Source organism: Myodes glareolus, chromosome 4 (assembly GCF_982192425.1).
Source record: "Myodes glareolus chromosome 4, mMyoGla1.1, whole genome shotgun sequence".
NCBI lineage: Eukaryota > Metazoa > Chordata > Mammalia > Rodentia > Cricetidae > Myodes > Myodes glareolus.
The window spans coordinates 881,848-906,135 of record NC_142029.1 but is presented as its reverse complement, the minus strand read 5'-3'; the positions used below and the strand labels follow the sequence as shown (position 1 = coordinate 906,135).

The 24,288-nt window shown below is 45.7% G+C and overlaps 1 protein-coding gene across 2 annotated transcripts in view; it reads left to right on the top strand.

The window, feature by feature from the left end:
- The window catches only part of Lars2 (leucyl-tRNA synthetase 2, mitochondrial), a 94,343-nt gene that overhangs the window by 57,874 nt on the left and 12,181 nt on the right, over positions 1 to 24,288 (top strand). For both annotated transcript variants that reach the window (XM_048423324.3, XM_085689105.2), the window contains exons 11-14: positions 1,900 to 2,015; positions 5,388 to 5,671; positions 7,153 to 7,251; positions 10,913 to 11,050. In XM_048423324.3, the coding sequence (XP_048279281.3) occupies positions 1,900 to 2,015; positions 5,388 to 5,671; positions 7,153 to 7,251; positions 10,913 to 11,050 (637 nt within the window). The remainder of the gene's footprint in view (positions 1 to 1,899; positions 2,016 to 5,387; positions 5,672 to 7,152; positions 7,252 to 10,912; positions 11,051 to 24,288) is intronic.

The following is a 24,288-nucleotide window of genomic DNA, read 5'->3' as shown; positions in this document are numbered from 1 at the left end:
TCTGTCTCACAAAACCAAATCAAATAAAATAAAATTCACAAAACTGCCAGCAAGTGCAGAGATGGGAGTTCCACGAGCATCGGATCCATGTGGGCCAGGTTTTGGCACTGTGGAGGAGACTGATCTGAGCTGCTCAGGAAGGAGCCGTGAAGTCGTCTCCAGTGTCACAGTCAGAGGCATCCTCCTCCCTGAGTCCAGAATCCTCCAGTGTACCTCTTTCCTGTCACAGCCATGCGGCAGAGCAGCGGCCTTTGTGGTGCTAGACCGCATTTCCCATGTTTCCCGCAAACAACATTTCATATTGCAATGACCTCAGGTCACTTTTGATGAAGAGGTGTCAGAGCTCTCCGGTCACTTCTGACCATCATAACCATGCATTATATAATTAGTGAGATGTTTGAAACAGCCACCTACAGTGAAGAAAATCTTGATATGGCTGTTTGGGCAGACAAGGGGCGTTTGACATTTTGAGCTAAATCACTGATGCAGTATTAAAGTTCTAAGGTTTTGGATGTTTTGAGGTGAGCATGGGGAATTGTTTTTTTCTGATGTTTTGATTTCCCTCAGTTATGTAATTAGAAGTTTCTAAAGTATTGGTTTTTTGTCTTCTAAGGACAAAACAGAAACAAGAAATAAAGCAGAATTTATCATTTAGAATATATCATATTTTAGAGTACTCTTGTTTTTTGTTTTTCAAGACAGAATTTGTCCGTGTAACAGTTCTGGCTGTCCTGGAACTCACTTTATAGACTAGAACTCACAGAGATCCACCTGCCTCTGCCTCCTAAGTGCTGGGATTAAAGGCGTGCGCCACCACCGCCCAGCCTAGAAAGTACTCTTTATGTGACTAGATAAATGTGGTCACAGTGTCTCCTTTGGACAGTCACTGAGTCACCCTAAGCTGGACATTGAAAACCTGGTAAATGACATCATTTCCCCTGTGACTGTAAGCACTTGTTGGTACTGTTTGCTGTTGCCCCGCATCCTCACCCCTCCGTCCACCGGCACTCGTTCCCTCGGCATTGTGCTTGGTGTCACAACTCAGCTGGAAACAGCACAGCTTTGCACCGTACTATAGAACTTCAGACGTGTCCTCTGGACCTTAAGCCATTCCTCTGGTGGGACCCTTCACTAGTGGGTCATGTCCATGTGCATGTCAGCATTTTCTATGACCCTCAACACCAGGAGACGTTTGGCAAATTTGGGAGATATTCTTTTTGCCCCTGCTGAGGAAGTGGTACAGGAAAGAGCCAGGATGTGTAGAATGTTCCCTGTCCTTCTGTGCTCAGACCCCATATCAGAAGTACCACATTCAGAGCCTGTCCTACAGAACCAGCCACCAAACCTGTTTCTGTGCACAGCTGAAGTCAGGATAGCAGGTTTTCCCCTCTGGTTGAGTGGGTTTCTTGTGCTCCACCTCATTTCCTCAAGAGTAAATGCCTGTTCAGAATGTTCTGCTGGCTTCCAGGGTCCAGACTTGACGGTTCTTTTTAGGGTATTAAATGCTGAGGAAGTCAGCACAGCTTCTCACCAGGAAGCCACTGAGAAGTTTCAAAAGGCTCCCCTCACACCTATAATGAAAAGTTTCAGTAGCATGTATGGTAGATTTTTATGCTTGCAACTATGTTTTTAAGAATAAATAAGAAAGAACGAGAGAGAGAGAGAGAGAGAGAGAGAGAGAGAGAGAGAGAGAGAGAGAGGGAGAAGACAGAGACAAAGACCTAAAAGGTGAACATCTGTGCTAGGGTGTCAAACTCCCTAACACTGTGTCTCGGTACCCTGTGTGGTGGGGCTTCCTGGCTTCCTTCCAGGGAGCTAACACCATGCGTCAGTCTTGCCTGATTCTTTGCTTTGAGTGCTTAAGAGAAGATGATGTTTTGTGTTTTTCCCTCTGCACAGGAATCCCCAGCACCAGCTCAGAGGACACCAGGATAGCCCAAGCCCTGGGCCTGCCCTACTCTAAAGTCATTGAAACATCACCAGATGGCACGGAGAGACTGAGTGGATCTGCTGAGGTTGGTGCCCCCGACCTGTGCCGAGAACTCACTTGTGAATCAAGACCCTGAGATTGGTGTGAAGCCATGCTCTCAGCGTCACATCGAGGCTGCCCTTTCACTATCTCTTACCCCAGCAGCCTTGCAGCCTTGCAGCCCGGCTTGGTTTCCCAGGAAAAAAGACTGTTCTTCAACACCTAGAAGTTTCTTAGCTTGAAATCCAGCCCAACACTAGAACAGCTGATTCTGAGAATCTTGCTTGGGAATGATCTTTGCAGAGAAGTTTTGGCTTCTTGAAGAGGTGACTGGTGCTGACTCTTCTCCCTGGAGAGGATGATGGCTCGCTCCAGATTATCTGCTCTTTCCACAGAAGGTTTATCTCACTTACAGAAAGGAACAGACGCTCAGAGTTGTGTTGGCACAGTCAAGGTTATCTCCTGTTTGATTTGGTACGAATGGCAGGATGTGAGCCCCACCTGTGCTGAACTGAACCGGAAGAGTGTGGTGGAAGAGGCAGTTTTGGGGTGGGAGGCTAAAGTGGGAAGTGGCTTAGGTGAGTCTCACACTTGCATATCTATCAGCATCATGCTGGCCCTGTTAAAACACTGACTAGCAATACATATCCAGAGATCTGTCTTCCCAAGAGTTTGCATGGTGCTGGTGCTGGTGGTACTGCTGGTTGTGGTGCTGGTGCTGGTAGTGGTGCAGATGGTGCTGATAGTAGTGATGCTGGTGCTGGTAGTGGTGATACTGGTGCTGCTGGTCCAGGAACCATTGTTGAGAGTCACTGGCTTAGAGCCTTGCTGCTCAAAGTCTGGTCCCTAGATCAGCGTGGCATCCATGTTAGGAATGTGGACTGTCAACCTTACCCTAGTCACACAAGACCCCTGAAGTATTTGTATGCACATTAAAACTTGAGGGCACTGGCTTAGAGTGTTTATTTTTAAACTTGAGTACACAGTGGAAATACCAGGAAAGTGTTTTCAGATATTGGTGCTTGGAAGAAGAGTGTGGTGGTGCACACCTATAATCCTGACGTTTGGGAAGTGAGGCAGGAAGGTCAGGATTTCAAGGTTATCCTGGCTACATAGAGTTTGAGACCAACCTGGGCTATGTGAGACCCTGTCTCAAGAAACAAAACAAATAACAATCTGATGATTGAGTCTCCACCCAGATATTTCAACCTAATGATCAATGGTAGTGAGGACATAAGTAATAGACATCAGGAGTAGTCACAGTTCCCAGGAGATTTAAACACGAGCCCTAACCTGGGAACTGGTGCCTCAGCATGGTTGAGTCATTGGAGAAGCGCCTACTGGTCTCCCTGGTTCTGGTCCTATTATATCTGAAGGACCAAGTAGCTATAAGGGACCACTTAGCTATAAGGGTGTCCTGTCTTTCTGTCTTCCTTTCTGTTTCTATCTGCCTGTCTGTCTTAGGGTTTTTCTTGCTGTGAAGAGACACCATGACCATCACAACTCTTGTAAAGGAAAACACTTAATTGAGGTGGTGACTTACAGTTTCAGAAGTTCAGTCCATTATTATCATGGCAGGGACCATGGCGACCTGCAGGCAGCCATGGCGTTGACTGCATCTTGATCAGAAGGCAACAGGAAGTGGACTGTGACACTGAGAGAAGCTTAAGCAAAGGAGACCTCAAAGCCCCACAGTGACGCACTTCCTTCAACAAGGCCACACCTCCCAATAGTGCCACTCCCTATGAGCTTATGGGGGCCAGTTACCAGTTACATCCAGACTACTACAGAGAGAGAATAATGACCAGCCTTCCCCTTTAAAAAGAGAGACATTGCTTGACTTCATGTTTGTATCTCCAAACATAAATCATATTCTAAGATATTGATGCCTTTTTTCTTGGCTCTCATTTGTGTAGCCTGTTGGAGGTATGGCAGAGCCAAGCCTGTGTGTCTGCAAGGGAGCTCTAGCTCTGGGACGTGAAGAAGGGGATATCCATGGCTAGAATGAGGCTGTCTCTCTGTGCCCAGAGGAAACCCCCCTCTATGTCTCTGGATGGGACTCCATACTTTAGTTAGCCCCTTTGTCTGCTTTCAGATAGCTACAGATAGTCTTTGAGTCGTCTCCTCCTGACTCTTTGCTGAATACTCAGCCAAATTCTGTCAATGAGGGGTGGAGGAAAAGTGTTTTCCATCATGAGCTTCTGGAGCAGAGGACAGCGGTACTCGAGAAGACAAACTTTGAGGAGAGCTTTGTATCACAGCCACATGATGTCAGTAGCACAGACTAGGGAATCTCTTCCCCCCAAACCATAGCCACCACTTTACAATAAACTCTTGGAGAAAACTCTTCACCTCAGTGGTAAGAGGGGTTACTTTGGTAAGCATGGCTGAGTGCTCTTATTATGACGTGTCTGTGATTGTGAGCTCCTTGAGATCATGAGCAGATTATATTGATCTTTGTCCTCTGAGGTCTGGCATACGACAGGACTGATCCCAGGTGCCCACGTTCTGAATGTCAGCCAGTCTTATGGCTCACTTCATCCAATTAGTTCGGCCTCTGGAGAGTACCAGTGAAGAGAGGCCTCTGCCTTTGAAGTAGTGATGTTCAGCCCTGTTGTCTGTGAAATCGGAGTATTAAATACAGAGGATGATTTGCCTCTTCAGGCTGAGGCAGGTGTGGCCCCTGCTTGCCATAAGATATGACACTGAATTTTTCTTCTCTGAATATTTTCCTCTTAGGAAAGAGTCGTTAAAAATGCATATTGTACAGCTCTTCACTGGTAGTTAGACACTGGCAGTAATTCTTCAGGTATTACAGGGCATGGCAGAAAGGGAGGGCCACAGACCTGGACCAGCTGCCCACCACACACAGTGGGCATAGTGCCCATGGCCACGTTGCTTCTCAAGGCTACTGGAAAATCTTCAGAATTTTGAAAGTAGAGCTGGAGAAATGGCTCAACAGTTGAGAATACTGTTCTTCCACAGGACCCGGGTTCATGTGTCCACTCAGCACCCAGATGGCAGCTCACAACCATCTGTAACTCTAGTTCCAGGGGATCTGTACCCCTCTTCTAACCTCCATGGGCACCAGGCACAAATGTGATGTATAGGCATACATGAGGATAAACCACTCATACCCATATAATAAATAAATTTTTAATTGGAAACAAAAAACCTTGAACTTACAGGATCAAAAGTCTTATTTGTTTTTCTAGCAGTGCAATTGCAAAATGTGATTTTTAATGTTAGCTTAAGGAGGAAAGGGCCTATAGAATGATAAATGCATCTAGGGCTCAGTGGAGTGCCTATGTGGCCCTGCACAGAACCAGACCCTTGTGATAGTCACATATTGATGCAGTGTTTCAGGATGCTGAGCAGAGGCATAGATTTTCTAACAGCTGACTCTCCTCTCTTCCAGTTCACAGGTATGACCCGGCAGGATGCCTTCCTAGCCCTGACTCAGAAGGCCCGTGGGATGAAGGTGGGCGGAGACGTGACAAGTGATAAACTGAAAGACTGGCTGATCTCAAGACAGCGCTACTGGGGCACGCCGATCCCCATTGTCCACTGCCCTGCCTGTGGCCCCGTGCCCGTGCCATTGCAAGACTTGCCTGTGACTTTGCCCAGCATCACATCTTTCACTGGCAAAGGAGGCTCCCCACTGGCCTCAGCGTTGGAGTGGGTGAACTGCCCCTGCCCCAGGTGAGGAGCCACAGCCAACACCCTGGCTAACTGCTGGGTGCTAAATGCTGCCTTCTTTACTGCCTAAAAGGAATATCAAAGTAGTTCTAGAACCTGACCTACCCTCTGCAGAGGGCCCTGAAACACTGCTCCAGTGGAGGGAAAGACTGTAGGTTTTCGTGATAATTGCACTCTCCGCCATTTCTATTCCTCAGAACTTCCTTGAAGCGAGAAAGGCTCTTTCTCTCCTGCTATGGTTTCCCAGTACAGACCCTGTGATCGCCTTGGAAGTCTGAGCACCAGTCATGGATCACAGGAAAGACACCCAGTGCCTGCATTCTTTCCATCACTGAAATACATCAGCTTTCTTTCCTTTCTCATTGTGAAGTGGGATTGAATTTTCCCAAGGCCAGTAGAATGGCTTCTAGTATGATTTTCATGATGCTGTTATCAGCTGACCAAACAGAACATCAAGTCATTTCTTTTTTGTATTTCCCTTTGTGAAGGAGTGTTCACATTCAGTCCCGCACTGCAGCCTTGTGAGGTAATATGGCTTCTTGACAGGACCACAGAATTTCTGGAGGGCAGAGCCCAGGCCTCAGAATTAACCTCGCTCTCTGAGTGAACTGGGTGACGTCCAGAAGTGTGAGCAACCAGGCCAATGCAATCGAGCAGACAGCACAGAGATACAGACAGCAGCCTTGGGTCCCGCAGCTGAGGATTCTTTACATATTTCCTGTTGAGTTCTAAGACCTTGGGCCTGTTTCTTTGGAACCTCACTCCTCTCCTGCACAGTAGGGTTTGGGGTATTCTGTCTCATGATTCCCTGGTATTCTGGCAGCCTGATGAGATAGTATCTGTGACACCTTTGACCTAGTTCTACTGCACCCAGACCAACCTGGTGACATTGTGCCCATCATCTGCCCAAGCACCTCCTCCATACCATTGAGGGCTTGGTATTGGTGGTAACACCCAGTTGTCTTCAAGCCCAAGGAGACATTAATGGAAGTGAGCATGGTGAGTGCTAGCCAGATGAGATCGTTTCTGGGTAGTGGGCCTCCGTTTTTCTTAGCACTTCTGCAGGCTGGGCAAAGAAGAGAAGGTACCTTTATCTTCTTCCCAAACTAGTGTCTGTGCTCAAATATAAGGTGCAATTCAAATAGATTCCTGGCTTTACTTTAGAGAATCACTGTAGAGATGGGCACCCCTCTCTGGGGGCACACAGGACTTGTCTGACAACTCCTGCCAGAGGGACCCCTTCTTTTCATTTTTAAATTGAAAATTTAAAGTACTAAATCTCTTGTGTACTTAATGAATGGAAGGTTTCTCTGTTCCTCATGCGGGACTCCATCTCCCTCTCCCAGTTCTCCAAGAGCACCTCACTCAACCTTATGCAGCTCGAAGTGAAATATTTGGAAGTCCAACACCTCAGAAATACAACTGGTGGGAAACTGCACTGAATTCTAGAAAAAAAAAAACAGTTGATAAATTTCCTTTCTCAGGTGTAAGGGATCAGCCAGGAGAGAGACAGACACCATGGACACCTTTGTGGACTCTGCGTGGTACTACTTCAGATACACTGACCCCCACAACACTCACAGGTAATGTCCCTGCTGTGCGACAGGTAACACTGCATCTTCCATGAAGCAAAACCATGATGGAATTAGATATGCAAGGGAGGTGCTAAGGACATGCCTGGGAGGATAGAGAGAGGAGCTGAGCTGGCAGAGGAAACACCCATCGTGTGTATGTGTATCTGGTACCCAGAGACAGTAGAAAGAGAAGAATTCAGAGGAGCCTGGATCACAGCAAAGCTCCAGATGCCTCAGGAAGACCTGTGGAAAGAATGCCAAGTGCACATATCCATTCAGAATACAAGGTGGGCAGATGTACCCACTGATGCCCTTCTTTTCTTCTCTTAGAAGTAGCTGGATATCAGAGGCTGGACCAGAGTAGTTCCACAGACACAGTGGTAGATATTATTGGTCAGCTGTGCATCTCATGCCAGACTCTTAGCTTGGGGAAGCTCAGGGACAGAGCTTTCGCCTAGTTTGGAAAAGCCTGGGATTCTATCCCTAACACCAGAGGAGAAGGCTTTTTTCAAGTGAGTATGTTAAATAATTATCATTTTATATTGTTCAACCTAATAAATCCCAACTATAATACAAATCGAAAAGACAGCTAACAGAGGAAGATGTGAACACACCGCACTTAGGGACTGTAGGGATGCTTGGTTATGGACTCGTAATCTTACCAACTAGAAATCAATAACAAATATAAGCATTTTTAAATAAAGTAAAAATGGAAGCCAAAGTGTTGGCACATGTGTATAATACCAGAATTCAAGAGGCAGAAACAAGAAAATCAAGAGTTCAGGGGCCAGCCTGAGCTGCCCAAGACCCTATGTCAAAAAAAAAAAAAAAGTAGAATGTAGAATTAAAAGTGACTAGGTTGGCCAGATGTGGTGATGTCTGTAAGCCAAAGTTTCTGTCCTGCCAGCAGCTCCCAAATAACCACACTGAGACGCCAAAGCTCAGGCCTGCTACCAGCTAACTCTTACATTTATGGTAACCCGTATTTCTTATCTGTGCTTTATCAAGTGTCTTGCTACCTTTTCTAGTATGGCATGCCCATCTTGCTTCTCTTTGGGTCTGCTGACTATTCCCCTCATCCCTCCTTTCTTCCTCCCAGCGTTTTCAATTTGACCTTCCCACCTGACCTTGTCTTGTTCAGCTGTTGACCAGTCAGCTTCTTTATGAAACCAATCATAGCAACATATATTCATACAGTATGAAGGAATATTCCACAGATGTCTTAATCTCAGCACTTAGGAGACAGAAACAGGTGGATGTCTATGCATTCAAGATCAGTCTGGTCTACATAGTGAGTTCCAGGCCTCTGGGAGCTACACAGTGAGACCCTGACTTAAAGTTAATATGTGCTAAGGTTCAGGCCTGGGGTGCAGGGAAAACCGAGGCTAAGACCATTGTTTTTCATGATAAACTATCAAGTGCTGTTTGATTTTTCATCTCTGTTGTTTCTTTGACAAGAAAGAAACAAAGAAAAGAAAGCATCAAGTAACCAAGCAAAGCTGGAATGGAAGCTAAAGAAAACTATTCCAGAGCCAGGAAAACACACTTTGCTCACGGACCTTGATAGGTTGCTCTTGAGCATGGCAGAAATACCCTGGAACTGTATTGTCCACACGTGAAGGGTTTCCATTCTGGGCATGGTGGTGCATGTCTGTCATTCCAGTACTGGAGGCTGGAGCAAGAGGTTGTAGGTCCAAGGGATCTTGTTCTACAGAATGGTACCTAATGTTGAGAACAGGCAAAGAAAACACTCCCTTTTCTGGATTACCAGCACAGTAGCATATCTTTGATTAGGCAGATGCCCAAGCCACGTTCTGAACAGCAGAGCTGTGGTTCCATTTGTGTTCATTTCAGAAAAGAGTGGGGTCCTGACTAAATAGAAAGACACACGGACACCGGGAACTTCAGAGCAGCTCCTTGTGAGCCGTAGGGGGTGTGAAGGAGGCTTTCCCTTCTCAGGCTGCTTCCCGGCTGTCCTGAGCACTGTGAACACACAGGGCTTCACACCTCTCCTGGCATTGTCTTGATTCCTCCAGAGTGGTTTCCTAGGTAAAACATAAACTGAACATTTAACTTCATGCATCCCTAACTTGTTTGTGAGGTAAATACCAACCTCAACTTTGGCTTTACTGTTGCCTAAAATAGCAGTTGAATTTATTTATTTACTTTCTTCTTCTTCTTCTTCCTCCTCCTCCTCCTCCTCCTCCTTCTCCTCCTCCTCCTTTTCCTCCTCCTTCTCCTCCTCCTCCTTTTCCTCCTCCTTCTCTTCCTCCTTTTCCTCTTCCTCCTCTTTCTCCTTCTCTCTCTCTCTCTCTCTTTTTTTTTTTTTTTGAGACAGGTCCTCACTGTGTAACTTTGTTTTTCCTGGAACTTGACCAGGTTGATTTTGAACTCAGAGATCAACCTTGCTCTGCTTCCCAAGTTTTGGGATTAAAGGTTTATGCCACCATGTCCAGCAGTGTTCAGTTTCTTTAAGAAACTATTGTAAGTGGAGGTTATTTGTTTATTTGTTTGTTTGTTTGGTGATTTGGGTGGCTTTGTTTTGCTTTTTTCTTATTTTTACTTTTATGAATGCTGTCACAGTAGTAACTGCAAAAGAGACCGATGTTAACTGCCACCTGCAGTTCTGTTTCCGGTCTCAGAGCTAGCCAGCCAAGAACATGCTAGGGGAAACGTTCTTCGCAGCACTGGGGAGAAAACTCTGAAATTTTGGAGGCTTTTCAGATCCTCCAAAGCAAAAGTTCCCTTAGTTGACTTCAAGCAACAGAGAGATCTATTCCCAGCCACGATGACTCTTTCCCGAGGCAGCAGCCAACAAATAGGGGACCTGGAGAGTCCTTTCCTCTCTGTGTACTTTAGGAGTAGGAGGAAGCTTGACCTTTGGTAAAACCATGTTGGTCAAGATGTAGTAGATGAGGGAGTTACTGGGATATTTTATGAAAGGCCCTTTATAAATTTCATTCCTTCAGTAAGCCATATTTAAACTCTTGCTGGCTATTTCAAAGTACCTTTAAAAATCAGACTGGATTTCTGTTTTAAAATGAACATTTACTACCATGCCAGTTTTTGTTGTAAGTGCTGCCGTTGCCCTCTATTGGTGAGAACTAAACATTTCTATTGTCTAACCATAATAAAAATTAAAGATCACCATTCAGATAAACATCCTGTGGTGATGCCTTGTTGCTGGTATTGTTTTCTTTTATTCTTGTTCTATACAAAAATTACTGGTTTGTTTTGTTTGTTTGGTTGGTTGGTTTTGGTTTTTGGTTGTTTGAGACAGGGTTTCTCTGTATAGCCCTGGTTGTCCATAAACTCACTCTATAGGCCAGACTGGCTTTGAATTGAGAGATCCACCTGTCTCTACCTCTGAGTACTGGGATTAAAGATGTGCGCCATCAGCAGCAGCAGCTCAAAAATTACATTTTTATTACATTTATTTATTGTGTTGTGAATGTGCGTGTGCCATGAACCATGCGCAGAAGTCAGCAAACGACTCATGGACTCAGCCAACAATGGTTCTTTTCTCACTTTTGTATGTGTTTTTCTCTTATAAGAGAGTCACTTTTTTTCTGACAGTAATTCTTTTCGAGGCATATGCATATTACAATAGGTCTAATGTATGTGGTTGTGGCACAGAAGGTTGTAAAATGCCTGTTTATCTTTCTCCTAGCCCTTTCAGCTCAGCCCTGGCAGACTTCTGGATGCCTGTGGACCTGTACATCGGAGGGAAGGAGCACGCTGTCATGCACTTGTTCTATGCAAGATTCTTTAGTCATTTTTGCCATGACCAACAGATGGTAAAGCACAGGTGAGAATTTGGTTTTTTTTTAACTTTCTTTTTATTTATTCTTTGTGTCTTTCACATCATGCATCTCAATCCCATTCATTTCCCATCCCTGCATATCCGCCCTCTGCCCTTGCAACGCCCCCCCCCAATAAAATTTAAGGAAAAAAAGAAAAGGGTGGAAAAACCTCACCACGGAAACTTTAGCGTGACGTAGTGAGTCACACAGTAAACCCTTTTGTCCATATACTGTATCTTTACTTGTAGTGTTCTTTTCAAAGAGCCATGGGTCTGGTTGAGGCCTCTGGTTTCTGCTGCTGTATAAATGCTGGACCCTCACTGAAACTTCTCTTGATTATCCTGCTGCTGCCCTGTGCTGTGGAGATCCAGCATCTTTGGGTCTGCAGGATCACAAATGGGTGGAAATTGGGGTGGGCCAACCCATAACTCTGGCTCTGGGCCTGGGTAGCTGCAGGGTTGGTCAGCCTGCCAGCTCTCCATTGTCCTTACCACCAGGGTGCGCTCTCCTACATTGCCCTGGCAAGTTCACCCCTTGCAGCAGCGAGCAAGAGGTGAAATCAGTTCTCTCAACTCTTCCCTACCTACACCAGGAGGATTAGCTCCCGGGCATGACGTAGGGGCCACTCTCCCAAGTGCTGCAGTAGATAAGGGGCAGGGCCAGCTCTCCTGCTCTCATGACCTCAGGGCTAGCTTTCCCACCTGCCTGGGGTGATGAGGGGATGTGGGACATGGGACACCGGACATTTCCCTCCCACCCATGCTGCCACATAACAGGTGAACTCTTCCATGCTCACAACATCAGGGCTGGCTCACCCATACCTTTGCCGGTGGGGTTGACTCTATTGCACTGCCCACGCAAGGTACAAGGCCTGTGCATGTGAACATTTGTAGCACTTTGAAAGAGAATTCTGTTCACAAGCAGCAACTGGAAGCAAGTAACTGTTCTGAATCAAAGTAAATTTGTGAATAGAAACATTCTGCTTCTCAGATATACTTTAGAAGCCATTGTAGGCCTTTACAATGTGAGGTCCATTTACACAAAACTCTATTAATCATTTGTGTTAGGTTTCAGCCCTGGGAAAAATGGCTGAGGAACATATCAAAGCGGACCTTGCTGCCCGGTTCTTCCTGCAGTCCATAAGCCCCTACCTGTTACAGAGCCCTCTTAGCTGGCATTGCCCCCACATAACTCTCCAGCCTGGGGACTGCGTTGCTTTTCCCTGTACAATCTGACCATTTTGGTTACCCACTCTCTTTTTGTATCTTTGGATCTCCTGACTCCTGCACCTGGTTCCCTTTCTCCCTTCCCCTTTCGCACACGCACAGCTCAGTCTGGTCATGTCTACTCTGGACTCCCCTGGGGGTCTCTGCCCCTGGCTGTGCTCGTCCGTGTGTCTGTAATAAACTTTCTCCTCCACCTTCCCAGGAGCGGTCATGTCCCTTTCCTTTCTCATTTCCTTTTTTCATTCAGTTTGCTGTGGGATAGTTTGGGCTTGCATGAGGTCCAGCTTCCAGTGCATCTGACTTTACTTGTGAAGGAAAAGGACTCTTGTGATGCTCTATGGTTTTGTAGTGTCTCACACATTTGTCACTGTGCAAGTTGTGCTTCTAAGCTTGGCTGAATCCTTCCCTGATGTGTCACCCTGATACTTGTGTATCAGAGCAGAAGATAGCATTGTAAATCCACTGATTTTTTTTTCATTGACCTATAATGTGTTCCTCATAGCATTCAAAAGATATATGAAGGGGTGGCATACTTTGTGGTCCTAGAGCTCAGGAGGCAAAGGCAGGAATGAAACAAGCTTCATGTGAGTTTTAGGTCACACAGAGAGACTATCTCAGGTATATGTGCATGCTTTTCCTCCATAAAATACATTTAATATATTATATAACACATTTGGGAATGTGAGGCAAAAAGATCATGATCTGAGGCCAGCCTGGGCTACATAGAAAGGCCCTTTTTCTAAATACCAAAGAATAAAAAGTAAATGAACACTCATGCTTCCAAGGTCACTGTGGGAAGTAGAATGTTATATTACTGACCTTGGTGCACACAAGAAGCCCCCTTTCCACTATCCTTCCCCAGGTAACTCCTGTAGAATATTTTTAATTACTTTCTTTATGAATCTATCACTTCTGACTTCACTATATCTATTATTATTGTCTGCATATGATGTGGGGAGGGCGCCTGCGTCACAGCATGCAGAAGTCAGATGACAACTCCGTGGAACCAGTTCTCTCTTCCCACCTTTAAGTCATGAGGCTGTATGGGAAGCGTAACAAGATCAACTTATGTCTGTAGATTCTCAGGAAAGTTTTTTTTCCTTATATCACGATAGACAAAGAGGAGAGGTTTAATGACTTTCCTATGCTAACCAACCGGGAACTGCTCCCTATTACTCGTGTGGCTCCTTCTGTACCAGAGGGTTTTGGTCTCCAGATCTCCTGTCTTTGTGCCCCCTGCCCTGCTCAGAAGTCATGCTTACTCGGGTCCCATAGATGCCTCAGAGCTGAACCAGCTGAATTAAATGTACTTTCTGAGTGTTCGGGAGCTTGAGAGCAGGTTTGGGTTTTTTGTTGTTTATTTATTTGTTTTGGTTTTGCCAGCTCAATGGCACATTTTAAGCGGTGCGTTTTATGCGTGGTCTGACCTTTGCACTTGCTTTTCTGTTAGGACAATAGTTTAGACTCTCAGTGTGCACGCTGCTGACAGGATGATCCCAGGCCATCCTGTTGAACAGGAAGTGTACCTTTCCTCCCATCCCCCACCTTCCATCCGTTTCCTGGGCTTTTGTTTCTTTTCATATTCCAGAACAAAAATATTCTATTTGTCTTCCCCTTTTATGTGTGTCTTAGTGGTCCACTTTTTGGGGAGAGGGAAAAATTGTCTATGTTTAAACTTACTTTGTAATAGAAGATGACCTTAAACTGGTTCTTTTGCCTCCATCTCCCAAGTGCTGGGATTACAGGCATGTACCACAGTGCCCAGCCTGACCCCTCATTTGTAAATATTACATATATTACATGTGTCTTTTGATTTAATGGAATATTTTGATGCTTTTCCCCTCATCAGAGCATATATATTTCTCATTCTTTTTTATTTCTGCATAGCATATCATAATTATTAAAGCATTCATTCATTTTTCTAATTTATTATTATTATTAGCAGGATAGGGGAGTGCATCTTTGTTGTTTGGTTTGTTTGAGACAGGGTTTCTTTGTGCAGCGCTGGCTGTCCTAGAACTCACTCTGTAGCTCAGGATAGCCTTGAACTCAGAGATCCATTTGCCTCTGCCTCCCGAGTGCTGGGAGTAAAGGCGTGGCCACCACAGCTGGTGCATCGGTCCTAACACTGAAATCTTGGGTCGACAGCTGTCTATGTATTTTCTCTACTAACTTTTACCCGGGAGCTGGCACATGGCAGCACTGGGAGCAGAGGCAGACGAATCATGGAGCTCTAGGCTATCCAGGACTGCGTAATGAGAACCTATTTAAACTGCTTTTGTTGCATTTATGTATTTAGTTTATGTATGCACGTGTGTGTGCGTGCGTGTGTGTGTGCACGTGTGTGTGTGTGCACGCGTGTGTGTGCACCTGCCACAGTGTTTCTGTGGGGTTCAGAGGACAGTTTGCAGGGATTGGTTCTCTTCTTTCACCTTTTATGTTCTGGGGCTGCCCTTGCCACCTCAGGCTCGGTGGCAAGTGTCTTCTCCCACTGAGCCGTCTTCTCTGTCCCTATTTTAAAATCTTTTAGGGTTAAAACTGTGTGGCTTATGCACATGCCTGGAGTACTGCTACTTGAAGGGTAAAGGCAGGAGGATTAGCCCTGCTCAAACAAAAGATTATTTGTAACTTTCAGTTTATCTGTAAAGCAGACAGAAATTAAGCTTCATCAGCATGAGGGTGCTGGAAGCTCTGCCCTTCACCCTCTCTGCCAGTCTGGGGTCTGAACTCAACCATACGAAAATTGTGCTGGGTATAACTGAGTGCTGAAACTGGCTTTCTGCTTCTTACCCCAGAGACCTTAATGTCTCTGGGTGAAAAACACCTGATCTGCATCAGAAGGGCACTAGGGCCCCATGAGATAATTAGTTAAAATGCTTGTGGTTCCAGTTATGCAACTTGGTCTGCTTTGCATTTTACATCTGTGAAAACAGATTTGCCAGCTGGGACTTGTGTCCTGTTACTGTCACAGTCACATGGAAATTTGTGTATGTGATTTTGTTTTTGTTTTTGTTTTAAACTCACCACCGGGCCCAGGCCAGAACTCTTGTTCTTCCTCTCTCATTGCTGGGATTATTTATAGGTGTGTACCACCACACCCAGCCCAGGTTTTTGCAGTGATTACAGTATTGTTGTTGTTGTTGTTGTTGTTATTTGAGGCAGGGCTTCTCTGGGTAAAGAGCCCTGACTGTCCTGAACTCGCTTTGTAGACCAGGCTGGCCTCGAACTCGCAGATTTCCACCTGTCTCTGCCTCCTGAGTGCTAGGATTAAAGGCATGCATTAGCACTGCCTAGCCATAATAACTTTTAAAAGCCGTCATTCATAGTATGTAACCTGCAAAAGGGAGACCCAGGAAAGTTTCTGGTAATTCTGGGTGAGGCCGGCCTCAACTTGATTTCTGTCTTGTTCTGCATAAACAGCCACCTGGCCCAGTCAGGGTAGCAGGCAGCAGCTGTCTAGATCTTCAGCTTTCATAGAAATGACACCTATTGTAGTCTGTCAATCTATGCTTGGAATTTCCTGAGATTACTTCTTGTCTTCCTTCTTTCTTTAGAGGTAGGACAAAGGTGGCCTCAGTGCCCAGCAGGTGTCAGTTATTCTAATTTCTGAATTAGTGGCGGAGCCTGGACTAACCTGGAAATGGTGAGGATTCCAGCATTGTGTTCCTGACTATGTTACACAGACTAAGCGTCCGTGTAGATGAAAATAATCTGCCTCCAGGGTGCAGTTGAAGGGGCCAGGAGAAGACTGAGAATCAGAGCCTTTCAGGCAGGGAGGCCCAACATGGTGGCCAGTTTTCTCAGCCTTCACTGGCAGTTTAGAGTTTCTTCTGTGCAGTCACTGAGATTAATGAACAATGCAGTTGCTTACGCTGGGTTGTCCCTGAGTGCCATCTGTTGAGCAAGTGAGAAGAGTACATGGGGATACTGTCCTAGTTGTGGCTCTGAGTAACGAACGTGGCGATGTGCTGTGATCTCCAAGGAGACTGGGTTCCAAGTCCAGCAGCGTTTTTTATCTCCGTGTCTCTTGCACCTTCTGTCACTTAGTGCCCTGCCTTGTGCTGTTTGTGTTTTTTTATGAGCATGTTGTAAGAGGCCTGTTGGACCATAAGCGCTCCCGCTCATTGTAGATTGCTCCACCCGGTCGTCATGCAAATAGTATTGAATGAATAAGTAAATGGATTCCTCATGAAGGCAGGTGTGGCTTCCTTCTGGCAGGAGAATGAGATCCAGATTCTTTCACCCCTTTGTAGCTTTCCCTTGGGTCCTATAAGAGTAGGAGGGTGGGAAGGATTCCTAGGTCTAGGCAGATCCCGCCTCTGTGACATCCTCTGTGAGCACATAGGTACCCCTACTGACCTCTGCTCCCGTATGAAGTAGATGCCTATCAGCAACCCCCACCACCACCACACCCAGGAGCCATGGCACCTAGTGCCTCCCTTTTATCCTCCTCTTGCTTCCACTTTACCTCACCCTGCCAAGTTGTCCCTACGTCTGTTGAAGTTTCTTCATTCATTGGAATAAGCCTGATTTAGTTCATTCATATTATTAAATATTTGTTGTGAGCTAGGTACCAAAAGTGTCTTCAAGGACTGTCTTGCTGCTCCTTGGAGGAGGGCAGTTGGCAGGTCAGTTGCTGGCCTGAACACAAAATGGTTTTTCCTGCCCCCCACTTACAGTACTTATAGGTACCGTGTAACACATGACCATGAAGAAGCCCAGGAGGCTAACAGACATCCCAAGGGTGCGGACCTGTAGTGGGGCTGGAGGTATCAGTTTAGGGAAACAATGTTGATAAGGAAGTAGAAGTCTGTTGTCTGGGCAACCCTTGGGAGGAACAGAGGAGGGGAGAGAGGACATTTTTAATGACCCAGAAAACAACTGGATGGGATTTGGAAGAAGGCATTCTGAATAGGGCCACATTCTTTTCCTTCCTTACACTTGGGAGGGGTCCGGCACAGATTGGGTAGTGATGGCAAACCAATTAGCTCCCCACCATTACACCTCAGTGCCCAGTTCTGCACCAGACCCTAGAAGGCACCCAGTGAATGTGTGTTGAATGAGTAGCTGTTGCACTTTCCATGGTAACTCTGAGTTTTCTAGTGAGCTGCACTTGCACGTAGATTAAGTTTAGTGAGTTCCCAATCTCTGAGTTAGTGGAGGAGCCTGGACTGACCTGCTGAGGATTTCAGCACTGTGTTCCTGCTTACACAGACTGTGCTTCAGTGTAGTGAAAACAATCCGCCCCCAGAGGTGCAGTTGAAGGAATCAGGAGACAGCTGAGGCAGAAGAATCAGGGGTGCGGGAGTCTCACTCTCCTGGTCAAAGTAGGCCATCTCTTTTTATCGGAGAGGCACATTCATTCAGTCCGTGTTTGCACGTGTGATTAGTGTGGAGAAATCTGCAGAAGTACTGCTGAGACTTGGGGCCCTGGGGAACCACAGCCAGGCCACCAGCACTCATGCCGTATCTTAGAAATTTTATGTATGTCAGTGTTTTGCCTGTGTGCATGTCTGTTCACCACACATGTACATGTAGTGATGAGGTAAACAGTCTTGCTTTTCATCCTGTCTGGCTCTCGCATGGCTAGCTTTACACCCGAAATAACAACACACAAATTGTATTCATTTAAACACTGCCTGGCCCATTATCTCCAGCCTCTTATGGGCTAATTCTCACATCTTGATTAACCCATTTCTAATAATCTGTGTAGCACCACGAGGCTTACCGGGAAAGATTCAGCATGTCTGACCTGGCGGCTGGTTCCATGGCATCTGCCTCATTGACTTCTTCCCAGCATCCTGTTCTGTCTATTCCACCCACCTATGTTCTGACCTATCAAGCCAAGGCTGTTTCTTTATTAACCAATGAAAGTAACACATAGACAGATGACCATCTTACATCATGTACATGCCCTGAAGACCGGTAAAGGGCATTTGGATCCTCTGGAACTGGAGTTAAAGACAGTGTGCTTCCATATGGGTGCCAGGAATCGAACCTGGGTCCTCTGGAAGGGCAAACAGTGCTCTTAATTGCTGAGCCTTCTCTCCAGCTCCCACCCCATTCCCCATGCCAAGTTTGATCATCCCTGTGCTAAATACTTGTCTGAGACAGTGCCTGCCGCACTACAACTGCGAGAAGCTGGAGTCCAGATGGACTTCAGAGATCTCATAGCATAGCTTTCAGAAATTGAGACACATTTGTTATCAGAGCCTTGCTCCTGGAACATTCCTGTTCCACAGTACACCTGCCCATTATGAGGAAAGGGGCCAGGGTGGGCGTCCTGGAGCCCTCATTCAGAAACTCTTTGAAGTAGTTTTGAAACAGAGAAGTAGATGGTTCTGCTAGTCAACCTAGTCGGGTGGCAGTGGAGGCCACACTAATACCGTTTGCATGGCTGTGTTTGCACAGGTGGCTGGGTCATGAAGACATGTCATGGCTGTGCCATCAGCTTGTACCCACCCAGGACTGGTGTGCTTTCATTGTGAGTGCTAATTGTCATTTGACAATTTGATTTAAACACAGAGGAGAGGGGAAGAGAGAAAGAGGGAGAGGCCTAAGGAGAGAGACAGAGAGGGGAGAGGGGGAAGGGGAGGGAGAAGGGAGAGAGAAAGAGGATTACAAACTTAGCCAGGTTCAGGAGCTCACTGGTGAGTTGCAATTCTGCATATTCCCAGAAGGTGGCAGTGGTGTGTCACTTGATTATATGAAACAACAAAATACCAATAAGAATAATAAATAAAAAGATCCCAACTCTCTACCTTTAAGTCTTTTTTGTTTTCCTTTCATAAAACACCATACTGTATAACCTAGACTGGCCTCAAACTCAGGCCTGTCTCAGCCTTCTGAGTAGCTGGGGTTGTAGGTATGCTACCGTATGCCCTTTCCCCTGAGTGTTTTTTATTTTATTTTCTCCTTCGAGACAGGGTTTCTATGTGTAGCCCTGACTGTCCTGGAACTTGCTCTGTAGACCAGGCTGGCCTTGAACTCAGAGAGATCCACTTGCCTCTGCTTCCCGAGTGCTGGGATTAAAGCTGTGTGCCGCCACTGCCTAAGCTGTTCCCCTGATTCTTAATGCAACTTATTTTAATCATCATAGAAATGTTTTGGGGGTACTGGGTGTAAATCCATCGCTTTGTGTGTGGTAAGCATATTTTGTATCACTGAGCCACACTTTCACACCCCTGAGTTTCTTTTTTTCCTGTTTGTTTGTTTGTTTGTTTGTTGGAGACAAAGTTTCTTTGTGTAGCTCAGGCTGTTCTAGAACTCGTTCTATAGACCAGGCTGGCCTCAAACTCAGAGATATCTGCCTACCTCTGCCTGCCTAGTGCTGGAATTAAAGGTTTGCGACACCATGCCCGGGTCCTGAGTTTCTCCTAAATGTGACAGAAACCAATGCCCAGTGTGAAAGAAAAGTAGGAAACCTCACACCCTGTTGAAGGGATGCTGGCACCTGAGACAGTAACAGCAACACTAAGTACGAGACAGATTTGTGCTAAAACCATGCAATTGGGCATACACAGATCATCCATGTGGAGCTCACTGAGGTACCTCTTGGTGTTGCGGGCAGCGTTCCTACTCTGTAGGGCACTACTTAGTCTGCTGTTGGTCTTAAACATGTCTGCATCTGCCCTTCGCTGCTCTGCAAGGACTGTGCTGGTTGGTTCTTGTCAGCTTGACGCAAACCTTGACATATCTGGGAAGAGGAAATCTCTCTCTCTCTCTCTCTCTCTCTCTCTCTCTCTCTCTCTTTTTAAAGATGTATTTAATGTGCACCAGTGTTTTGCCTGTATGTATGTCTGTGTGATGGTGTAGGATCCCCTGGAACTGGAGTTACAGTTATGAGCTGGCATGTGTGTGCTGGTAATTGAATCAGGATCCTTTGGACCACTGAACCATCTCTCCAGCCCGGAAGAGGAAATCTTAATTGAGAAAATGCCTCTGTAAGATTGATCCATAGATAAGGATATAGGGCATTTTTTTTTTTTTTGAGTAATGATTGGTGTGGAAGGGTCCCACCCCCTGTGCTTTGTGCCATCCCTGGGCAGGGGCATCTTAGATGGTATGAGAAAGCAGGCTGGGCAAGTCAATAATCAGCTTCCCTCTACAGTATCTGCTTTAGTTTCTGCCTCCAGGTTCTTTCCTTGACTTCATCATTGATGGGCTGTGGTGTGGCTGTGTAAGTGAAATAAACTTTTTCCTTCCCTTGCAAGTTGCTTTCAACCATGGTGTTTTATCACAGCAGTACCTGTTTGTTTTAAGATAGTACCTGTTTGCCTCTGTGTGACAGTTTGGGAGGGGGAGCACTAAAAATGAGGCACACTAAAGTCCCATGCAGTAGCCAGCTTTATTCAGGGCGTCAGACAGTTTATGCTCAGAGAATTAAGATCGGTCACCTGAATAAAGTGTACCATCCCAAGGACAAGCCACACGTGACAAAAACATGTTTTTCCTTAGAGGCTGTGGTAGTTTGAATGTAATCAACTTCATAATCTCATAGAGAGTGGCACTGTTGGGAGGTGTGGCTTTGTTGGAGTGGGTATGGCCTTGTTGGAGGAAGGATGTCATTGTGGAGGCAGGCTTTAAGGTGTCCTATGCTCATGATACCACCCAGTATCTTAGTTGACTTCCCGTTGCCTGCAAGATGTAGGACCCTCAGCTACTACTCCGGCACCATGTCTGCCTGCATGCTGCCACGCTCCCTGCCATACTGAACCTCTGAACTGTAAATGTTTTCCTTTATAAGAGCTGCCATGGCCATGTGGCTCTTCACAGCAATAGAAACCCCGACTAAGACAGAGGCATATGTCAATAACAGCTGAAGTAAACTCACTCCTATCCACTACACATGGGAGAAGCACGAAAGCACATTCAAAGAATAATTCCAGCATTCAGAATTCTTCTCACACAGCTCCATTCCTGGACTGCGTTCCAACAAGTAGTTGTGCATTTTTTCTCTGTTTTAAATCCTCCCAGTGTTGCTTCATAGTTAGCTTAAAGTCCAGATGCACCATGCTGGAAGGCGAGGATGGCTCAGGCTGAGCAGCAGTGCATACCCAGTCCCTCCATCTTGCATCCCACTGTCCATCCCACCGTCCCTCTGGGTCTCACCTCTTTGGCTATAAGATTTATGTTTTAAAGCAGGCTACCATCACCTGGGCTTGGTGCCCTGGGACCAGAGAAGAGAGTAAGAGAATGGTCCTTATTACAAGGGGCTAAAGCAGAGGATGGGTGATCTCTGTAAATTCACACAAGGGTGCTTTCAGTGCGGTTTTACTAGTTGCTGTGGATGCAAAGGAATTTAAAGCCAAGTGAGCTACTTGAGTTTGAGGCTAGCCTGGAATGCAGAATGAGACCCTTTCTCAAAAAGCAAACAGATCGATCGAAGAGATGAAGTGATTAAAAGCACTGGTTGCTGTTGCAGAGAACCTGGATTTGATTCCCAGCACTCACATTATGGCTTACAACTATATGTGACTCAGTTCCGGGGAATCTATTGCCCTCTTCTAACCTCCCTGGGCACCAGGCATGACCATGGTGCATATACATACATGTGATCAAAACCTTCGCACTAAAACAATGAAATAAATCTTCAAAAAATTTAAACAAAATCTGTTTTTGAGCTTGGTGCCTTTTGTGCACACATAGAGGAATCTCTTCTATTTTGACACAGTAGCTTGCTCATTTGGTCCTGTGACATCAGCTAATACAGTCATTTGAATGAACCTCACAAACATGATACTCAGCATTTATATTTTAATGTTGATTTTACTAGATTTTTTTTCACTTTTGTAAATGGACCCCATCTCCCACCATTGCTTCTGTATATCCCTGTGCATATTCTCTCTCTCTCTCTCTCTGTCTCTCTGTCTCTCTCTCTCTGTCTCTCTGTCTCTCTGTCTGTCTCTCTGTCTCTCTCTCTCTCTCTCTCATGCTCATTTAGAAGAGTTGAGAGCAGGAAGGTGGGCTGTATCTCAGGCAAAGCATGTTTTAGCATTTGGACCTTGAGATTGTGGTGCGGTACAGGATTGACATACACAAAGGCCAGGAATCTTTTGTTTATGGTCCTCATCCCTCTCAATCTCATGGCTGCTCTATCTGCCCTCCTGAATCTACTAGAAAATGTTCTCCTCTTTGTAACTGCCCACAGCTGTTAGACAGGGACCTTTGTGGGACTCACTTAGATCACTACCCACCTAAATCAGATGACTTTGAATATAAAGTAAAAGATCCTGTGAAATTAACCTGCAAGGCTAACAGGGCTGTAGCATGTTGGGTCCATTTAGATTGCTGAATTTCTGATTCCCTGAGTAGAGGTTCCCCCACCTGCCCTGCCCCCCAGAACTAGGATGTTGGAAGGCATGTGTAAATGGACATCATCTTGCTATCCAGAGCAGCACCAGATATTCCGCATAGGATGGTGTCTGGAATTACTTGCTCAAATGCATCAAAATAGAATTGGGCAGATTCTTACAAAACAAAATGAAATGGGGAAAAAAAAAGAATTCAGTGGTTCTTAAGAATAAAACCATTGCGGTAAGGGTGGTGGTGCATGTATTTAATCTCAGCATCAAGGGGGAAGAGGCAGGCAGATCTCTGTGAGTTCAATGCCAATCTAATATACAAGAGAGTTCAAGTCCAGCCAGGGCTACTAGTGAGACCTTGCCAGACAAGGCGTGTGTGAGGACAGACCTAGACCAATGAATTCAGCAATTATGAGTGTTGGCTGTTCTTCTGCAGGACCCACTACGCCTGCCTGCTACTGTTTCTCACTATGATGTCATGGACTCTAACCCTCTAGAATCATGAGCCCCAAATTAAATGCTTTCTTTTATAAATTGCTTAGTCATGCTTTTGTCATGGCAATACAAAAAAGTAACTGAGACACACCCAACCATTGATAGCTGCTGCTGTAGACTGAAGTGTGCCAGGAAGAACAGTGTCTGAGGGATTCTATCGCTGTGAGAAGACACCTTGACCATAAGGAAAACATCTAATTGGGGCTGGCTTATAGTTCCAGAGGTTCAGTTCATTGCTATCATGGTGTGAAACATGGTGGCGTGCAGGCAGACATGGCGTTGGAGAAGGAGCTGAGAGTTCTGCTATGACTGGACATTCTTTTGAGCCACCAGCTCACCAACAATGACCTGGAGACTTTTAATTGATTATGAAAGCTCAGCCTTAGCTTAGGCTTATTTCTGACTAGTTCTTATAACTTAAATTAACCCATATCTATTCATCTATGTGTTGCCACATGACTTGTGGCTTTTACCTCTCCTCCTGCATGTCTTGCTCTCTCTCCACCTGACTGGCAACTCCTCATTTCTTTTTCCCAGCGCTCTCTGTCCCCAGAAGTCCCTCCTAACCTCTTCCTGCCTAGCTAATGACCTTTCAGCTCTCTGTTAAGCCAGCCACAGTGACACATCTTCACTCAGTGTAAAGGACTGTTCCACAACATCCTACATCTGGATTGACAGACAGCAGGAAGTGAAAATGAACTACAGGCTTGGCTTGAGCTTCTGAAACCTCAAAGCCTGGTCCCAGTGACACACCTCCTCCAAAAAGGCCACGCCTACTCAAACATGGCCACACCTCCTAATTGTACCACTCCTATTGGCCTGTGGGGACCATTTTTACTCAAACTACCACAAAAAAGTAGATAATATTTAGATTTTAACAGAAGTGATCTATTCCTGCCCAGCTTGTCATTTTTAAACTTTAAAAGGATCTAAGCATGTGCTATGTTGAGGGGAATAGTAAGCATCCTTTACAAAGACAGCCTTCAGTACTCCAGGCCCTTCTGTGCTGGGCCTGATGGGCAGCTGGCACTGTGTGATGCATATTTTCATGCAGTCATTTGGTTCCCATTGACACCTTGAGACAAATTTCTTTTGCCCCCATGTTCTAGGTTGGTATACTGGACACCCAGAGCAAGTAGGTGGCTTTTGTGGCTCATAGGCTTTCCAGACCTGAGACCAGTGTTTTCTTCTTCACCTCTGGAAAGTGGATCTGAGCTT